The 17,917-nt window shown below is 40.0% G+C and overlaps 1 protein-coding gene across 5 annotated transcripts in view; it reads right to left on the reverse strand.

The window, feature by feature from the left end:
* Window positions 1–7,389: 7,389 nt before the first annotated feature.
* Window positions 7,390–17,917, reverse strand: part of LOC128595890 (zinc finger protein 420) — a 34,131-nt gene continuing 23,603 nt past the window's right edge. For 2 of the 5 annotated variants that reach the window (XM_053604984.1, XM_053604986.1), the window contains 2 exons: window positions 12,150–12,246; window positions 7,390–11,776 (listed from right to left, as the gene is read on the reverse strand). In XM_053604984.1, the coding sequence (XP_053460959.1) occupies window positions 9,846–11,699 (1,854 nt within the window). In that variant the 5' untranslated portion in view covers window positions 11,700–11,776; window positions 12,150–12,246 and the 3' untranslated portion in view covers window positions 7,390–9,845. Of the gene's footprint in view, window positions 11,777–12,149; window positions 12,247–13,481; window positions 15,657–17,917 lie in introns of those variants that run through there. The other 3 variants (XM_053604983.1, XM_053604982.1, XM_053604985.1) reach the window with 2 other exon arrangements.

Raw genomic sequence — 17,917 nt, forward strand, 5'->3', positions numbered from 1 at the left:
TTAAATAGGTTTCTTCTACTCCAAACTAGCATGTTTGCATACTGAGGTATTTGAGATATGGCATTCTGACATTTCTCAAATAGAATCTGAAACTTGGTAGCATTTGAAACTATTTCCCAAGAAACAGTAGTACTTGATGATACTATTAAAAGGGTTCTGTGGGCTCGGCACCTGTAGCTCAGCAGCTAGAGCATCAGTCACATACACAGGAGCTGCAGGATTGAATCCAGCTCAGGCCTGCCAAACAACAATGACAACTACAACCAAAAAAAAAAAAAAAAAAAAAGGCTCAGCACCAGTAGCACAGTGGTTACAGCACCAGCCACATGCACCATGGTTGGTGAGTTCAAGCCTGGCCCGGGCCTGCTAAACAACAATGACAACTGCAGCAAGAAAATAGCCGGGCATTGGGTGGGCACCTGCAGTCCCAGCTACTGGGAAGGCAGAATTGCTTAAGCCCAGGAGTTTGAGGTTGCTGTGAGCTCTGACATCACAGCGCTCTACCGAGGGCGACATAGTGAGACTGTCTCAAAAAAAAAAAAAATAACAACAAAATCAGTTCTGTGATTAGTGATTAAATGAGCACTTCAAGTACTTATATTAAAATTAATCAGTTTTTAAGAAAATAAAACTACGCTTTCCAAGGAGTGGAGTAATGGGTTTATTTGATTTAATTGCATGTAGTAATTTTTTTTTTTTTTGAGCCAAAGTGTCTGTCACCCGGGGTAGAGTGCTGTGGCATCATAGCTCACAGCAACCTCAAACTGTTGGGGTAAAGTGATCCTCTTGCCTCCTTCCAAGTAGCTTGGACTACAGGGACCTGGCACAACTCCTATGTTTAGAGACAGGGTCTTGCTCTTGGTCAGGCTGGTCTTGAACTCCTGAACCCATGTTGGCCTTCCAAAGTCTTCAACTCAAAGTTTTTTTACTTAAGAATCACCTTTTTTTTTCCTTGAGACAGAGTCTCACTTTGTCGCCCCCAGTACAGTGCCATGGTGTTATAGCTCACAGAAACCTCAAACTCTTGGGCTCAAGTGATTTTCTTGCTTCAGCCTCCCAAGTAGCTGGGACTATAGGCATTCACCACAACGCCCGGCTATTTTAAAGATGCGGTTTCGCTCTTGCTTAGGCTGGTCTGGAACCTGTGAGCTCAGGCAATCTACCCGCCTCAGCTTCCCAAGTGTTGGGATTACAGGTGTGAGCCACTGGGCCTGGCCAAGAATCACTTTCTACTAATAATTCCATTTCAGATTTAATATAATATGGTTTTTAACTTCATTTTATTCTTATATTTATTTTATATCGAATATCTTGATCATAACAATACAATCATGTATTTGAGAATGTAGAGTCAAAATGCTTAGTTCTACTCAACTTAATAGTTAGATTCATTTGCTTCTGTTTATTTCCAATGTTACTGCTATTTTAACTTCTGGTTTATTTTTCTTTTAAAACATAACATTTCCATGATTTTATTTATTTACTTTTTTTTTTTTATCAGATAGTCTCCCTCTGTTGCCCTGGGTAGAGTGCCCTGGTGTCGTAGCTCACAGCAACCTCAAAATTTTGAACTTGAGCAATCCTCTTGCCTCAGCCTCCCAAGTAGCTGGGACTACAGGTGTGCATCACTACAGAAGGCTAGTTTTTCTATTTTTTCTACACACGGGGTCTCACTCTTGCTCAGGTTGGTTTTGAACTGCTGAGCTCAGGCAATACACCCACTTTGGCCTTCCAGAGTGCTAGGATTACAGGCATCAGCCACTGTGCCTAGCCCATTTTCATGATTTTAAATATAAAACCACAAAACAAGGTGTATTCAGAGAAATTTTGTATCAATTTGTGTCCTGTCCAATCTATCAATTCTCTTTTTCATTACTTTTTGGTTAACTTTCCAGTGGATCTTTCTGAGACTTCTATGTTCTGATTATTGTTGTATAACAATCCACCCAACATTTAGTACCATAAGACAACTATTTTATTATGCTAGTAGATTTTATGGGTAAAAATTCAGACAGAATACAGGAATGATTTTTCTGTGCTCCATGGTGTGTGAAATCTCAGCTGGGATGATCCAGCTAGCTAGGAGTGTCCACTTCCAAGATGGTCCCTTCCCTCTTGTGTCTGAGGTTTGGAGTTAGATGACTTGAATACCAGTCTAAGGTGGAATTGACAACAGGAGCACCTACGTTGTCTTGAGTTTCTCACAGAATCATGGTTTATTCCAAGACGAACATCTCGAGTGAGCATACTAAGAGAATCAGGTGGAGCTACATGGCCTTTTCTGACAGCTTTGTAAGTATTGCAGCATCACCTCCTTTGCATTTTATTGGTTCCTAATAGAATTTAAAGCCAGCCTAAATGCAAAGATGGGTAATATGATTTTATTTTTTGACAGAAAAGTGGTAGGAATATATTGTAGAATACCAGGTGGGAGGGGAAATATTGTTGGACCTATCTTTGAAAAAGACTATCTGCCACATTTTGTGCTCTGTACAATTGACATCCTACCACATGGAAAATACACTCATCCACTTCCTTCAGGCTCCCAAAGTCTCATCCCAAGACAGCATCAGTTTGAAATCCAGGATCTTAACTAAATCTAGTTCAGGTGTGAATAAGGTTCCTCAGATAGTTCCCTTGGATATAGCTCCTTGAATATGGTTCCTTTATGTCTGAAATCTTGAGAACTAAAGTCAATCTATTTTCTCTTGACACATCAAATGGTGGGACAGGCATAGGATATCTATAATAAGCATTCCGATTCAAAAAGGGGGTGAGGAAAGGGGTAGACCAGTTACTGATCAATAACAATTCAAGTATAGGCAGGCAAGCAATGCCAGTTCCTTGATTATCTATTGCTCTTTGCCCTGCTCTCTGGGTTATGCTGGGTTTTCCCTTTCTTCATAAAAAGGGGCTCATATATACCAATTGAATACTTTTCTCACACTGTATTTGGCTGGAGGACACTTTAGGATCCAAAGATTTTTTACTTTGTACTACTTTTTTAGTGGTAAAGACAGCTTATGTTGCTTGAAGTAGTACAGTTCTTTCAAAAGAGGTATTTGTATTAATTTTCTCAGGGGTCACAACATAAAATAGGGCTGTTTTGTGGAAGACGCTATATGCAAAGTGACCCATTGGGTTAGTGATAGGGGACGCGTTATTATCACGTGGACCTGGCTTTGCCTGCCTTGTACCAAAAGGGGAAGCCTGGGTGTCAATGCCAAATCAGAGGGTGGCAGGATTCCCACTGGAGGAGTTTAGGGGGGTGGGTGGTACAGTTGGGGGAGGGGGTGTTGGAGTGATCAGAGTTGTGGCAGGTGTGGCTACTGCTTGCACTTGTCAGAGAGCTCTTTGGCCTCTGGCAAGAATCCCTGAACTTGCCTGGAACCCCAGCCCAGGGCGTCTATAGTGCCAGGAATGCTCTGCTTTTCCTTCACTTTCTTGAGGCCTTCCGTGCCCCTTGGAAGCCCATGTGTGTCCACTATCAGTCTGGAAATAGCGCAGACCTGCTTCTGAAACACCTGACTCTCCCGCTACTGTCCCAGATGCTATTTTCCCGGTGCGGCCCACCTGGGGTCACCTTTGCAGACTCTTGCCCTGGGCCAGGTGGCTGACTTGTTAGCTGAGCAGCGTGGAGTCAAGCTAGAGCCCCTGGGCTTTGAGAACAGGGCCAGATAGGGTACAGCCAAGTCTCCAAGAGGTAGTAGACACATGCATGTGTCAGTGGATTTTCAGCTGACCCTGGCCTGCCGTAGCCACTCTGGGAACCTCAAGTACCTTGGGCAAGTCCCAGCCGCCCTCGCCACTGCGCATGTGCGTGTGACGCATCTGGCACCAGCCTGTCTTCACAATCACACGAGCGTGGTTGCCAAGGGACCGCGTCTCTGAGGCGTTTGGGAGCGCGATTCCTCTGTGACCGAGCGTGGGTGTCCAGCTACAGCAGGCACTTTTAATCCCTTGGAGATGGGCCCGGGATCCCAGGATGGGCTGAGCTTCGACCGTGAAGCTTCATCGAGACCGCTGGGACCCATCGCAGGCTCCGTCACTGCCCAGTGTTTGCGTGGTGGTGGATGTGATTTTCTCCCGATGTCGTGGGGACCTGGAGGGTCCGACTAGGCCTGTGGGAGCAGGCTGCTCTGCTTCCAAAGGGGCGTTCCCCGCAGGGGACAGGACACCCCAGCCTCACGTGTCACCTGTGTCTCCCCGTGTTTGTTTTTTTCCTGGAGCTGGTAATAATGCGTCATTAGAGTGCACATCTTTATGTGCTGGAGGTACTGGGTAGGTCAAGTATGCAGTTAGACATGATGGTAGAGTGGATCGCCTAGGAACCAAAATCCAGAAAATTCCCTTTCATGACTGGGATTTTAGTGTTACAGTGAGAAGGATGTTGATTTTATTCTGTCCTTTAGCCTTGTGTGTGGCGTAGTTGAACCTCTGGCATGGTAGAGTATTGCTTAAATTGTCTTTTCTAAATAAAGAGGTGGTGTAAAGGTTTGAATCTCATGCCTACATGGAGGTTCTCTCACTTTTGGGAATGAAACTCAAAAGGGAATGTATCAGTATAACAAATAGTTACAATGTTCTGCTCAGCAAATTCTACTGTTTTCAGAATTTTAAACAAAATCTCTACCAAAAAAAAAAGTATAAAATTATTTTCTTTCTTACAGAGCTGGCTGCACCAATTAGACTTCCTTCCAGAGAACAGAGAGCAGGTCTGAGGACCTGCTTGTGTGCCTATGTGTATGTCAGTCACTCTGTGGCTGTATGTGTGCATGTGTGTGCAGTGTTTAGAGGGAGAAATTTATCATGCGCATTGTATAGGAGCTTATTTCAACTCAGCTTTCTCTCTGGTAATGGCTTGCCCTGCGTGGCCATGTGAAGTCCTTTTCCTTGTGGTTCCTGTTGGGAGTTTGTGAAGGGCTGGGTGACCTGGGTTCTGACCAGGACCTGCAGGGGTAGGAATAACCTCTCCGTCAGGAGGGGATACTAAACACAATGTAAGAGCACCACATCAAATTTGAAGACAAACCTCAGGAGAAACTCATGCTTGTTATGAAGGGTGCAGACATCTATTATAGTGAGGCTATCTACATTCCCCTTTTTTTCTGAGTTTCATATATACCCTCCTCATGGTCCAACAATAGAGAAGTAGAGCATATTATAAGGTCAGTGTAATATGGCCTTTCTGGCTACATCACCTGTTTTGCTCTTATTCCTTCTCTCACATCCTTGTGTCAGTGGGTAGTGATTTCTCTTCATGGGCTACAAGCTGTATTAGGTCTTCCATCTTTTACTGTTTGGAAACTTCTTCACAGGCTTAAGACTTTTCTTTCTATGTCAGTGTTATCAATAGATTACATCTCCCAGTTCTTCCAGGACAGCATTCTTGGGAATCCCCTTCATGACTGTTTTCTTCCTTATTCTTATTGATAGGGCAAGTGTGATTTTCATAGAGATCTGGCTTTTTGTACCTTGTCCCAACACATGAACTCTTCTTGGTCTTGATCCCCAATCTGAGAACTGGAGATTTGGTGGAGAAGAGTCAAAAAGACTATGAAATGTACATGACTAAGGCCTATTTTTTTTTTTCAGACAGAGCCTCAAGCTGTCACCCTGCATAGAGTGCTGTGGCATCACAGCTCACAGCAACCTCCAACTCCTGGGCTCAAGCGAGTCTCCTGCCTCCAACTCCCAAGTAGCTGGGACTACAGGCGCCTGCTACAATGCCTGGCTATTTTTTGGTTGTAGCCATCGTTGTTGTTTGGCGGGCCCAGGCAGGAGTCTAATCCACCAGCTCAGGTGTATGTGGCTAGCGCCTTAGCCACTTGAGCCACAGGCACCGAGCCTGAGGCCTGTTTTGGTTATCCACTAAACAATGTGTAGTATTTCTTCTATTTTTATTTAATCTTTAGTGATAATTCGATTTTTTGGTTGTGGTTCCTGTTTGCCTCTTTTTATTTTTGTTCTGGTGCACCTGTCTTGTTGGTTTGAGTATCTTTTGCAATTTTTATCATTGTGATTTTTTTTTATCTTACAGCCTATATGATTTGGGTCATTGTGTTGAAGAGCAATCTAGAGGCCTATGTTAAGCCCTGAATTTCGTCCTTACTTGCATGTGTAATGTGGCTTAGGTCTCATTAATTTGTTTTTAGTGCAGGATAGTGGTTAATCCGACCCTTTTTGATTCTTCTGAGTGAACCTTGTTTCTGGGTGTTCCAACTTGACCCTAGAACTGGGCATGTTCATTGCATTAGCAGTGAGCTTGTGTCTTATTTCTGTGATTACTGTTGATGTTGTCTTAATGTCTTTCATCCATGGCTACACATTTGTTCTTGGCCTCTGGTGTGTTTTGTCCAAAAGGCTGAGCAGAAATCTAAGTGTTCTAGGAGTTGAAGAGGGGTGAGAAGGCTCCCAGTGGTTCTCAATCTTCCTAATGCTGCAATGTATTTTTCATTGTTAAAAGGGGTCACGACTCACCGGTCCTGTCCTTGTTAGTGGTTTGAGTATCCAGCCCAATGGAGGGATACCAGGGAGCATCCCTCCATTGGGCTGCTTTGAGGTAGTGCGTGTGACTTGCCCTGAAGGTTTTTCATTATCCACAGGCTGGGATAATCTGTGTCCACATGTAGTGCTGTTTCTACTCAGCCCTAACTTCACACTTTTTTCAATCTTTTATCATTCCAAAATAAGCCCACTAAGAAAGCAACCTCTGCTATTCTCCAGGTCACCAATATTATTCACTTTAGTGACTAATTCTGAAGCTTCAAGTTATGTAATCTATCAAAGCTGATACCACTGAACCTCTTGCAATTCACTTCTGTTTAGCTTGTTAGATTTCACACTACCGTCATTATCCTCCCATACCATTGCTTGTCCATAGCTCCTTTTGGTTCTTTTGTTCATTTATCCTTGAACTCTTAATGTTGGAGTGTTCCATGAATCAGTTTTTCTTGTTCTGTACACACACTTCCCTGTCATAATCTTATCTTGCTTTATCATTTTTAAGAAGTATAGGCAATGTCTACCGAAGTAATATAATATTTAGGTCAGGGCCTGCTAGTACATCAAAGTGCCTGCTCAAATGTGGCTTACAAAACATTGCAAGCTCAACATGTTCATAACTGAACTGTCAAATCTTCCCCAACTGAATTTTTCCACTCTTTATGTTGATGAAGACACTGTATTTCCAGATACTGATGACCAAAGCCATTGAGTAGTCACCCTGGACTTCTCTTTTTCACCTGACATCTCAAACCTAAATAAATCTTCTAGTTTCATTACACTTACCATGTAACTTACATACAACCAATTCTTACTCTACCCATTGTTACCACCTATTTCTAAACCACATCATCTTTTACTTGAATTACTATCATAGTTCCTAGTCTTACCTGGTTTTTTACAAAAGCTACATGTCAGCATGTCTGCTTAAACTTGCCAATGACTGCCCTTTTCCCTGACAATAAAATACAAATGGCTCACAATGGTTTACAGCCCTGGAATGCTCTGGCTCTATTAATCTCTCTGGTCTCCTGAAAGATACAAGATATAATTCTGCAAGAACTTCCCTGATATTCCTAAAATAATACCTACATGATCCCATTTCATGGTCTCCCTATCCTTTTCCTCTGCCAGTAAAGCTCTTTTAACATTGACTTACTACCTAATCCCTTCAAATCTTGGCTCAAGTCCTTCCTTCTAAATGGTCTATTTTGATCATTGTTTCATAAAGCAATCTAAGCTGTGATATTCCACCATGTCCTTTGTTTGTTGTTGAGGGAATCTCACTATGTCAGCCTTGGTAGTGCTGTGGCGTCATGGCTGACAGCAACCTCAAACGCTTGGGCTTAAAAGATTTTCTTGCCTCAGCTTCCCAATTAGCTGGGACTACAGGACCTGCCACAACACCTGGCTAGTTTGTTGTTGTTGTAGTTGTCATTGTTGTTTAGCAGGTCCAGGCTGGGTTTGAAAATGCCAGCCCCAGTGTATGTGGCTGGCACCCTAACCACTGCACTATGGGCCCCGAGCTGCCATCTCCTTGAAAGTTACTTTTCTCTGTATCATGTTTATGTTCTAACATACTCTATATGCATTATCCTATCTCCTCCTGCTAGAATTGTTCTCTGATATATCCCAAATACCTGTGATAGTGGTTGAAGTACAGTAAGCACCAAATAAATATGACCGCTTTTGGACCAAGAAGCCCAGGTGGGGAAAAATATAAATACAACAGCTAGCGGAATGCCTTCATATGTATTGGCAGTGGTCTCATTTCTTGTTCCAATTGTTTTAAATTACTGTAATTACCTTCATAAAGGGTAGAGGGCTGCCTCCATCAGAGATGGCGTCTCTTACAAAGTAAATCTCCTTGAGTTGCTACTAGTGGCCTAACTTTACTCTGAATTTCTTTCATTGGTCATTACTGAAAGCAGCAAGAAATACTGTACTCAAAACACACATTCTACATCACTCATTTCCCTTAACATTACAGCCTCAACTGGCACAAAACCTGCCTTGTAATATTGAAAAGCAACAACCAAATGTCTTGCCACTGAAAACAAGAATCTTCTGGTTTCTAGCCTGATATGAGTATATCCTCATTCTCAATGGCCCTATATTAATGACATATTTGAAGTTGCTTTTACCCACAGCACCCCAATTCTAGATACAAAATTGTCTATTAATAATTTTTATTGTAAATAACAGGACTATAATAGCATCAACAAACATTGAATTTTATATGAAGAAATACAGGAGGCAAGAAGACCAGAGCTAATATGGTTGTTCCACATCTGTAATACCCAGGTACATCTTCAAAGTCTCCATGAGAGTATCAGAACTTCAGCTTGTATGTCACCATTTTAGGTATGGAAAAAAGGCACATAGGAAAAATGGATTTTTTAAATGTCCTACGCAGTAGATATCAAGTTTATATAACTGACCTGTAAGGAGAGCTGAAATAGTTTTACAGCCCAGAATTTTGTCACTAAGGAAGTGAATATAGATATTGCTTAGATGAAAAAAAAAAAAAAAAAAAACTTTCACACACATTCTCATCATTTTCAATTGCAAAATAGTCCGCAATGGGAGGCACTGTTTTCTGTTTATTTAAAAAGCAGTACATTCAGGTTTTTTAAAAGTTCCTAGTAAATTTGTTAAATTTTGGATCTTGGACTTTGTTACAAATTACTTCACTTCTCCCACATTCTCTAATGGCTGTACTCAATAATCCATTGATTCAATCCACAAAATTTCTTTATGGTATGAATTTGCTCTTTTACCATAAGGGATGAGATTTAAATCTGTCCCTACTCAAATCATCTGAGTTAAGCATTATTCTTTGCACTCACAAGTGCTCTCCTCTCATGCAAATTCTCTAAAAACCAGTGAAATTGATAGCTAATATCTATGATATGTCCAAGGCACTGTTCTAAAAGATTTAACATGTAATAACTTACATAATACTTCCATGGATCTGTTGAAGGTATTAAGTATATTTTATGAATGATTAAACCAAAGAAGTGAATTATCATGATACTGATATATATATATCAAAGGAAATAAAATGGTAGAGATAAGAGGATGATGTAAAGGACAACTGCTGTAGTTAAAGGCCTTCCTACATACAGTACAGTTACAGAATTATTCTCTAATTTGTTTAATAGGTTACAAATGATAGGCTTTTCTACATGGATTACATTAACATTCACATTCTCCTATACAGATGCTCTGATGCTGACCAGTATGTGGCAAATGTTCTCCCATATTCACATTTGTGAAAGTTCTTTGCTGATAAATGACCATAGAAGGCTCTATATACTAATCCCACAGAATCAGATAATTCACATATAAACTTGTGATCCATGATTAAAATCTATCCCACATTCCCTGTATTCAAAAGCTTTCTCACTAATATGAATTCTCTGATGTTGAGTTAGTTGTGAACCACGAGTAAAGGCCTTCCCACATTCCTTACACTGATAGGGTTTTTCACCAGTATGAATTCTCTGATGTCGAGAAAGATGTGAGCTCTGAGTAAAGGCCTTTCTACAGTGTTTGCATTCATAGGGCTTCTCACCAGTATGGATTCTCTGGTGTAGAGTAAGTTGAGAGCCATGACTAAAAGCCTTTCCACATTCTTTGCATTCATAAGGTTTTTCTCCAGTGTGAATTCGCTGATGTTGAGTCAGTTGTGAACCACGAATAAAGGCCTTCCCACATTCCTTACACTGATATGGTTTCTCACCAGTATGAATTCTCTGATGTTGTATAAGTAGTAAACCACGAGCAAAGCCCTTCCCACATTCATTACACACATAAGGTTTCTCACCAGTATGAAGTCTCTGATGTTGAGAAAGATGTGAACTCTGAGTAAAGGCCATTCTACATTCCTTACATTCATAAGGCTTCTCACCAGTATGAATTCTTTGATGTTGAGTAAGCTGTGACCCACGAATAAAAGATTTACCACATTCCTTACATTCAAAGGGTTTCTCCCCAGTGTGAATTCTCTCATGTTGAGTAAGTTCTGAGCCACGACTGAAGGTTTTTCCACATTCTTTACATTCATATGGTTTCTCACCCGTATGAATCCTTTGATGCCGAGTAAGGAGTGAGCCACGATTAAAGGCCTTTCCACATTCCTTACACTGATAAGGCTTCTCACCAGTATGTATTCGCTGATGTTGAGTAAGTTGTGAGCCATGACTAAAGGTCTTTCCACATTCCTTACATTCATAGGGCTTTTCATTGGTATGAATTCTCTGGTGTTGAGTTAGTTGTGAACCACGGATAAAGGCCTTCCCACATTCTTCACATTTGTAGGGTTTTTCACCAGTATGGATCCTCTGATGTTGCATAAGCAGTGAGCCCCGTATAAAGGCTTTTCCACATTCTTTACATTCAAATGGTTTTTCCCCATTATGAATTTTCTGATGTTGAGAAAGCTGGGAACCACAAATAAAAGCTTTCCCACATTCTTTACATTCATAGGGTTTCTCACCAGTATGAATTCTCCTATGGAGGACAAGTTGTGAATGCTGCGTAAAGACCTTTCTACATTCTTTACATTCATAGAGCTTCTCACCTGTATGAAGTCTCTGGTGCAGAGTAAGCTGTGAATTCTGCGTAAAGGCCTTCCCACATTCTTTACATTCGTAAGGTTTCTCACCCGTATGGACTTTTTGATGCCGGGTGAGTTGTGAGCTACGAATAAAGGCTTTCCCACATTCTTCACATTTATATGGTTTTTCACCAGTATGAATTCTATGATGTAAAATAAGTTGTGAGCTTTGAGTAAAAGCCCTCCCACATTCCTTGCATGCATAGGGTTTCTCTCCAGTGTGAAGTCTCTGATGAAGACTGAGTTGTGAATCACGACTAAAGGCCTTCCCACATTGCTTACATTCAAAGGGTTTTTCACCAGTATGAATACTCTGATGTTGACTCAGGTGTGATGCTCGTCTGAAGGCTTTCCCACATTCCTCACATTTATAGGGTTTCTCAGTAGAATGACATCTTGGACTTTGAGATAAGTAAGAATGCCGGTTGAAAATGGACATTTTGTCATACGTGATCATCCCTTGCCTTAAATGTTCCTTGGGATCTTCTTTTTGCTTCTCCACCTTGCCTTTGACTTCCAAATAGTCTCTGAAATTGGACTTTTTAAAATCACAGTTTTCAAGTCTGTCACTCATTTCCCACTGAGATAATTTTGATTCATAAATGTCCTTTTTTGGAGATAAGTCCTTATTTGCATACCTTAAAGGCAAGTCTGAAAAATAAGAGAACATCAAGAAACTGAGGAGAAACAGAACTTCTATTCCAGAGACCAAAAATAGGAAAACATTACCCATAAGAAGTAACAGGCATACATAAATGTTTGAAATATTGTTTAATATGATCCATAATGACCTTTCACATCACAACCTAGTACATAGTTTCTTAAAACAATACCTACTCATTTCCATTCTATTTTACATTATTCTATTCTTTTCTACATTACTCCATCTCTGTCTCTCAGAGACACCCCAACACCTAGTCAAAACCGACCATGGTGCAGTAATGTTCTTACCTAATGTTTAAAAATCTCATCTAATAACATATAATAAGGGAACTTGAGAGATCATAAGATAATGAAAATTCACCTGAGAAGGGAAGATATTCACAATCACTGACAAAGATTTTTGTAATCTTTGGTGGGAATCAAAACCATCAGGGGAGATTCTTAATTGTGTCAATATCCTATATCAGAAACAGAAAGAGTGAATCAGAAAAAGAGCATGAGCAGCTCCATTTTTAATACTTTCAACTAACTGATTCGCATTCATATTCTGAACATGATTTCCCATTATCTGCTTAAAACCGTTTAACAGCTTCCAAATGAAACAATAAAACTCCTATTTTCCCATGATTTTGAACCCCCTGTTGCCCCTACAGTCTGGTCCCTGGATATGTATCTTATTTCCTCCATGAACTTTCCTCAGGTTTGCTCATTATTTACCAAACTAGCTTGCTTTCAATTCAAAAGTTACAAGGCCTTTTAAAATATACAATTAGTAAAGGGCCTACTTCATTTCTTTGGAAAGCTCTGTATAAGATTATGAAAACTTGCTCTTTCTCACTCTTCAGGTCTCAATTTAGTTATCAGTTACTATATCATGAACATACATTTCTGGTAATTTAGACAAAAATTCCTGATGATAGCAAGTACACAAGTTGAACAAATTATAAAAGGTACCTGACCGAAGGTATAGGGAAGTTAATATAGAAATAAAGAGTTGGAGGAGTCAAACTTGAAAAACATTAAAAATCCAAAAGATAAGTGCAATGTATGAGCCTACTTTTGTAGTCTTATGATTCTAAAAAAGGCAATTAAGAGAAAAAGCTAAGCAGTGTTTTGACTGTTTCATTGGGTTGGCAATAGTAATGGTAGAACAGGGCCTATCATAAAGTCTCAATACTTTAGGCTGGAAACCCTGTGGGCTACAATGACAAGTAAGGGAGAAAGAGCAGATCAGTCTGAAAAGAGACATGAAGGCTTTGAATCGCCTCAAGTACAAAAATTGAAATTAAGGTGACTTAAGACTGATGGCCATAACAAACTCAAATCTTTATTGGACATGTATAATATCATTCGATGCCTCAAATTTTATTCTAATATTCCTTCACAATATGACATTGGACAATTATGTTCACAAACTCACCCCAGAAAAAGTACTACATCACTCACTGCTGAATGTCAATATAGTTACCTTCAAAGTACTACCCTTGGGAAGCTATGCACCTAGTCTATGCTTCAAAGTAATTTTGCAATTTTTTTTTTTTTTTTTTTTTTTTTGAGACAAGAGTCTCACTATGTCACCCTCGGTAGAATGCTGTGGGATCACAGCTCACAGCAACCTCAAACTCCTGGGCTTAAGCAATTCCCTTGCCTCAGCTTCCCAAGTAGCTGGGACTACAGGCACCCGCCACAACACCTGGCTATTTTTTGTTGTTGTTGTAGTTGTCACTGTTGTTTTGGCAGGCCCGGGCTGTGTTCAAACCCACCAGCTCTGGTGTATGTGGCCGGTGCCCTAGCTGCTGAGCTACAGGAGGCAAGCCAATTTTGAAATTCTTTCTAGAATGACCATAAGAGCTTTCGTCATATGGCAAACAAAAACATGCAACAATAATAGATGTCACTCAGCAAGATAATGCCACTTGGCCATGAACACAGCCATAAGACACTGGTATACCAAGATGAAGAAACCTCAACGAGGTGTTTGTACAGTGCTGCCAATGTAAGCCCACACTGGCAAGTTTTCAAACTTAATTGTCAGGCCTCGTATGATGACAGCTTCCCAAGAGAAGTACTTCAAAGGTGCCATAGTGATATTCAACAACGAGGTATCTAGTGTTTTTCCTAGGAAGAGTACATGAATTTAACTGTCAGACCACATACACAGAACTCCGCAAAAACGAGGATAATAAAGGCAAAAGAGAACTTAATTGAAAAACAGAACAGCTAAACAGACCAATAAAGGAATCAATCAATCTATCTAATATCACTACGGTCCTACTACTCTTAAACATTTTTGTGCTGTTCTTTTGTAATCAAATCTTCCTCCCACTTGGGAGGTAGATGCCTGAACACCATTCATCTGTGGCTTCCCCATCACTTATTTAATGATGTAAACAAAAGAACATTTACACTAAATCTGCAATCATATATACAGATAGCGCTCCAAATGCCTCATGTCTTACATACTGTTTCCCAGGTACTAGCCATAGTTATCTTCTCTAGTTCTTTTTCAAACAAAATACTAAGTTCCTTTTGTTTATTTATCCTTACATCACAGTTCCTTATTTATGTACATAAGACCAACTCTATGCATATATCACAGAAGAATATCTTTTATCATTTTCCAGGCATTAACACAGGTCTAAAACGTATGGAAGATTTCTATAATCTCACAAAATGTTGAGGATATTGGAGAGGAAAAAAAGCAATTATTTAATATATGGAAAGGGATCTGCAGTAGCAAAGTTCTAGGAATACTTCAAAAAAAAGTTTTACTCGGGTGGCACCTGTGGCTAAGTGGGTAGGGCACTGGCCCCATATACCGAGGGTGGCAGATTCAAACCCGGCCCCAGCCAAACTGCAACAACAAAAAAAATAGCTGGATGCTGTGGCGGATGCCTGTCGTTCCAGCTACTCAGGAGGCTGAGGCAAGAGAATCGCTTAAGCCCAAGAACTGGAGGTTATTGTGAACTGTGACGCTACAGCACTCTACCGTGGGTAATAAAGTGAGACTCTGTCTCTAAAAAAAAATAAATATAAGTTTTACTTAGACACACAGATCAAGAAATAGAACACAAGAAAGTCTTATACAATGGTGTTGAAAATGCAAAACAGTAGAACAACAAAAAAGGAGTTTGGTACTTTCATGCCATGGAACTTTAGCATGATAGAGTGAGACTCTGTCTCAAAAAAAAAAAGAAAGAAAAGAGAAAAAGGAAAAAAAAAGAGTTTGGTATTTTCTTATAAAATTAAGCATATACTTAGCATTTGATCCAGTAGTCATATTAGTAGGTATTTACAATCATGTTCACACAAACATCTGTACACCAAAAATTATACCAGCTTTATCCATAATTGTCCCAAATGGGAATGAATCTCTCAAAAAGTAAATGAGTCCACAATCTTTGGTATTTCCAGACACCAGAACACTACTCAGCAATAATAGAAACCAACTATTGATTTGTGCAACAATATTGATAAATCTTCAATCTATTTTGCTAAGGAAAAAAAAAACAGACCCTAAAGGCTACATATTTTTATCCCATTTACATGACATTTCTGAAAAGGCAAAATTTTAGGGATGAAAAAATAAGTCAGTACTTTACATAGGTCAAGGAGTTGTCAATAAAATAAGAATGAGGGAACTCAGGGGGCGGCACCTTTGGCTCAGTTGGTAGGACGCTGGCCCCATATGCTGAGGGTGGTGGGTTCAAACCCAGCCCTGACCAAACTGCAACAAAAAAATAGCCAGGTGTGGGCGGCGCCTGTGGCTCAGTTGGTAAGGCGCCGGCCCCATATACCGTGGGTGGCGGGTTCAAACCCGGCCCCGACCAAACTGCAACCAAAAAATAGCCGGGCGTTGTGGCGGGCGCCTCTAGTCCCAGCTACTCAGGAGGCTGAGACAAGAGAATTGCCTAAGCCCAGGAGTTGGAGGTTGCTGTGAGCTGTGACACCATGGCATTCTACTGAGGGTGACAAAGTGAGACTGTCTCTAAAAAAAAAAAAAAAAGAAAGAAAGAAAAGAATGAGGGACTTCAGGAGGGTAAAAGAATTATGATAGTGAGAGTGGATGATACACTAGTGTGAATGGTGTTACCAGATTTCCACAACACCAATAGATACTGGGTTAAATATGACAAAAAGCCTTTGAAAAGTATAGACAATGCTAAAAAAAAAAAGAAAAAAAAAAAGGTCTATGGGGGCCATAATGAAATAAAGACCAGAAACTAAGAGTGAACATGCTCTGAAATTTGAGCTATCCCTGGGATATCTGCTGGCTTCAACTGCCTAAGGTTGTATCTGAAAGGTATTAAAAAATCTAAGAGTGGGAGGCTGAGGCAAGAGAATCGCCTAAGCCCAGGAGTTGGAGGTGTGATGCAACAGGACTCTACAGAGGGCAATAAGTGAGACTCTGTCTCTACAAAAAAAAAAAAAAAAAAATCTAAGAGACAAGACCTTGAATGGCTTAGAAATAAACCTCTTAACAAAATTGGAACTATTCAAAGCCTAACATTCAGAGGAAAGAGAAAAAAATCCATCTAACCTCAAAGGAAAATACAAAGAATATCATAGTCTTGGCCATTTTAAGAAATTTGACTTTACTCTGAGATGGGGACCCAAAAATAAATATAGTAAATAAAAATTAGTGGGAAAGTACAAAAGCTATGTGAAGAGAAGTTAGAAGGCTATCGCAACTATCCACCTGGCTTGGACCACATGACCTTGGAGGCAGGGGTGGGGGAAGAGAGATGTCTTTGGATAACGCATATATTGGAGTTATACTGAGGAGGATATGATGATGGAGTGGACATACAGTATGGAAAAGAACAAAAGGAAGACTGTACAGGCTTTGCATCCACGTGTTAGGAAAAATGGAAGTGCTACTTAGTGAGAATTTGTCACTGTGACAGGAGGTTTGGGAGAGTATCAAGACTTTGGCTTTGAATTATTGGGTATAACAGTAAAGATGTACAACAGACATGTACACATACAAATGTGTGGGCCTGAGCAGATACTGCAACTAGAGATACAAATTTGAGTGGAAAAAAATATATTTAAATTGTAATGTTCAATACATACTGATAACAAAAGATGGATATAAGTCATGTTGAGCATCACTTTTAATTGCAGAAGACAAATGTAATTTGAATATTCAAAATTTAATACAGCTTTCTTTCTTAAAATATGAATACATTTTCTTGGCATCTTCTGTAGATGACACATAAAGGTTTGGGATTTGTAAGATCAACCAAGAAGTAACTTTGGATATAGAAGAGGGGGAAAAGGAAGCAAAGCTAAGTTTTAGGATTTTGCCCTGGGCACTTCAACACTCAGAGGTCACACAGATGAGAAGTAAACAGCAATGAAAACTAAGGAGCCCCAGCCAATGAGAAAGGAGAGAAATTAGAGGATCATAGGGAAAGCTGGAAGCGATGTGAGAAGTGTTTTAAAAAGGAATATTTGATTGTGTCAAATGCGAAAAGCTGAGGCAAAATGGTGCCTTCTAATTTAACAAAGGCTTTAACAATATGGAAATCGGTGATAATCTTCATGAGAATAGAAATGGCAGGATAATGGAGCAAGTTCTGACTGAACTGGATTCAAGAGAATGGGACAAGAGCTGGAAACAGGGAGCCTGAAAACTTCTCTGTGTTTTCTTCTAAACAGTAGCAAAGAATGGGGCTCTATCAAGACAAAAATGTGTCAGGAGATTTGTTTCTGTGTTATTTTTCCTTTTAAAATGGGAGAAATTACAACATGTTTGTGTACTGATGAAATTATAGTAGACACAGGCAAGTTGATGTGATAGGAGAGGAGGGTAATTGCTCCAATAGTGTGTCCTGAATGAGAAAGAATGGAATTTAGTAAAAATGTGAGGGAAGGGCACTAGAAAGGCACAGCTTATGTCTCATAATAGATGAAGAGGTAACATGAGTACAGATGAAGGGAGGTAGATGAGAAAGCAGGAATTTGTAAACTTGAAGAAATTCTCTTCTGATTTTCTTTCAATTTTCTCAGTCACAGAACAATCACCTAAGAGTCAGGCAACAGGAATTATAACAGGTGAGGCCCACTATGTACCCAACAACTTGGTCTACCTATTTTTTTTTTTTTTTGAGACAGTCTCACTTT

Source organism: Nycticebus coucang, chromosome 10 (assembly GCF_027406575.1).
Source record: "Nycticebus coucang isolate mNycCou1 chromosome 10, mNycCou1.pri, whole genome shotgun sequence".
Classification (NCBI taxonomy): Eukaryota; Metazoa; Chordata; class Mammalia; order Primates; family Lorisidae; genus Nycticebus; species Nycticebus coucang.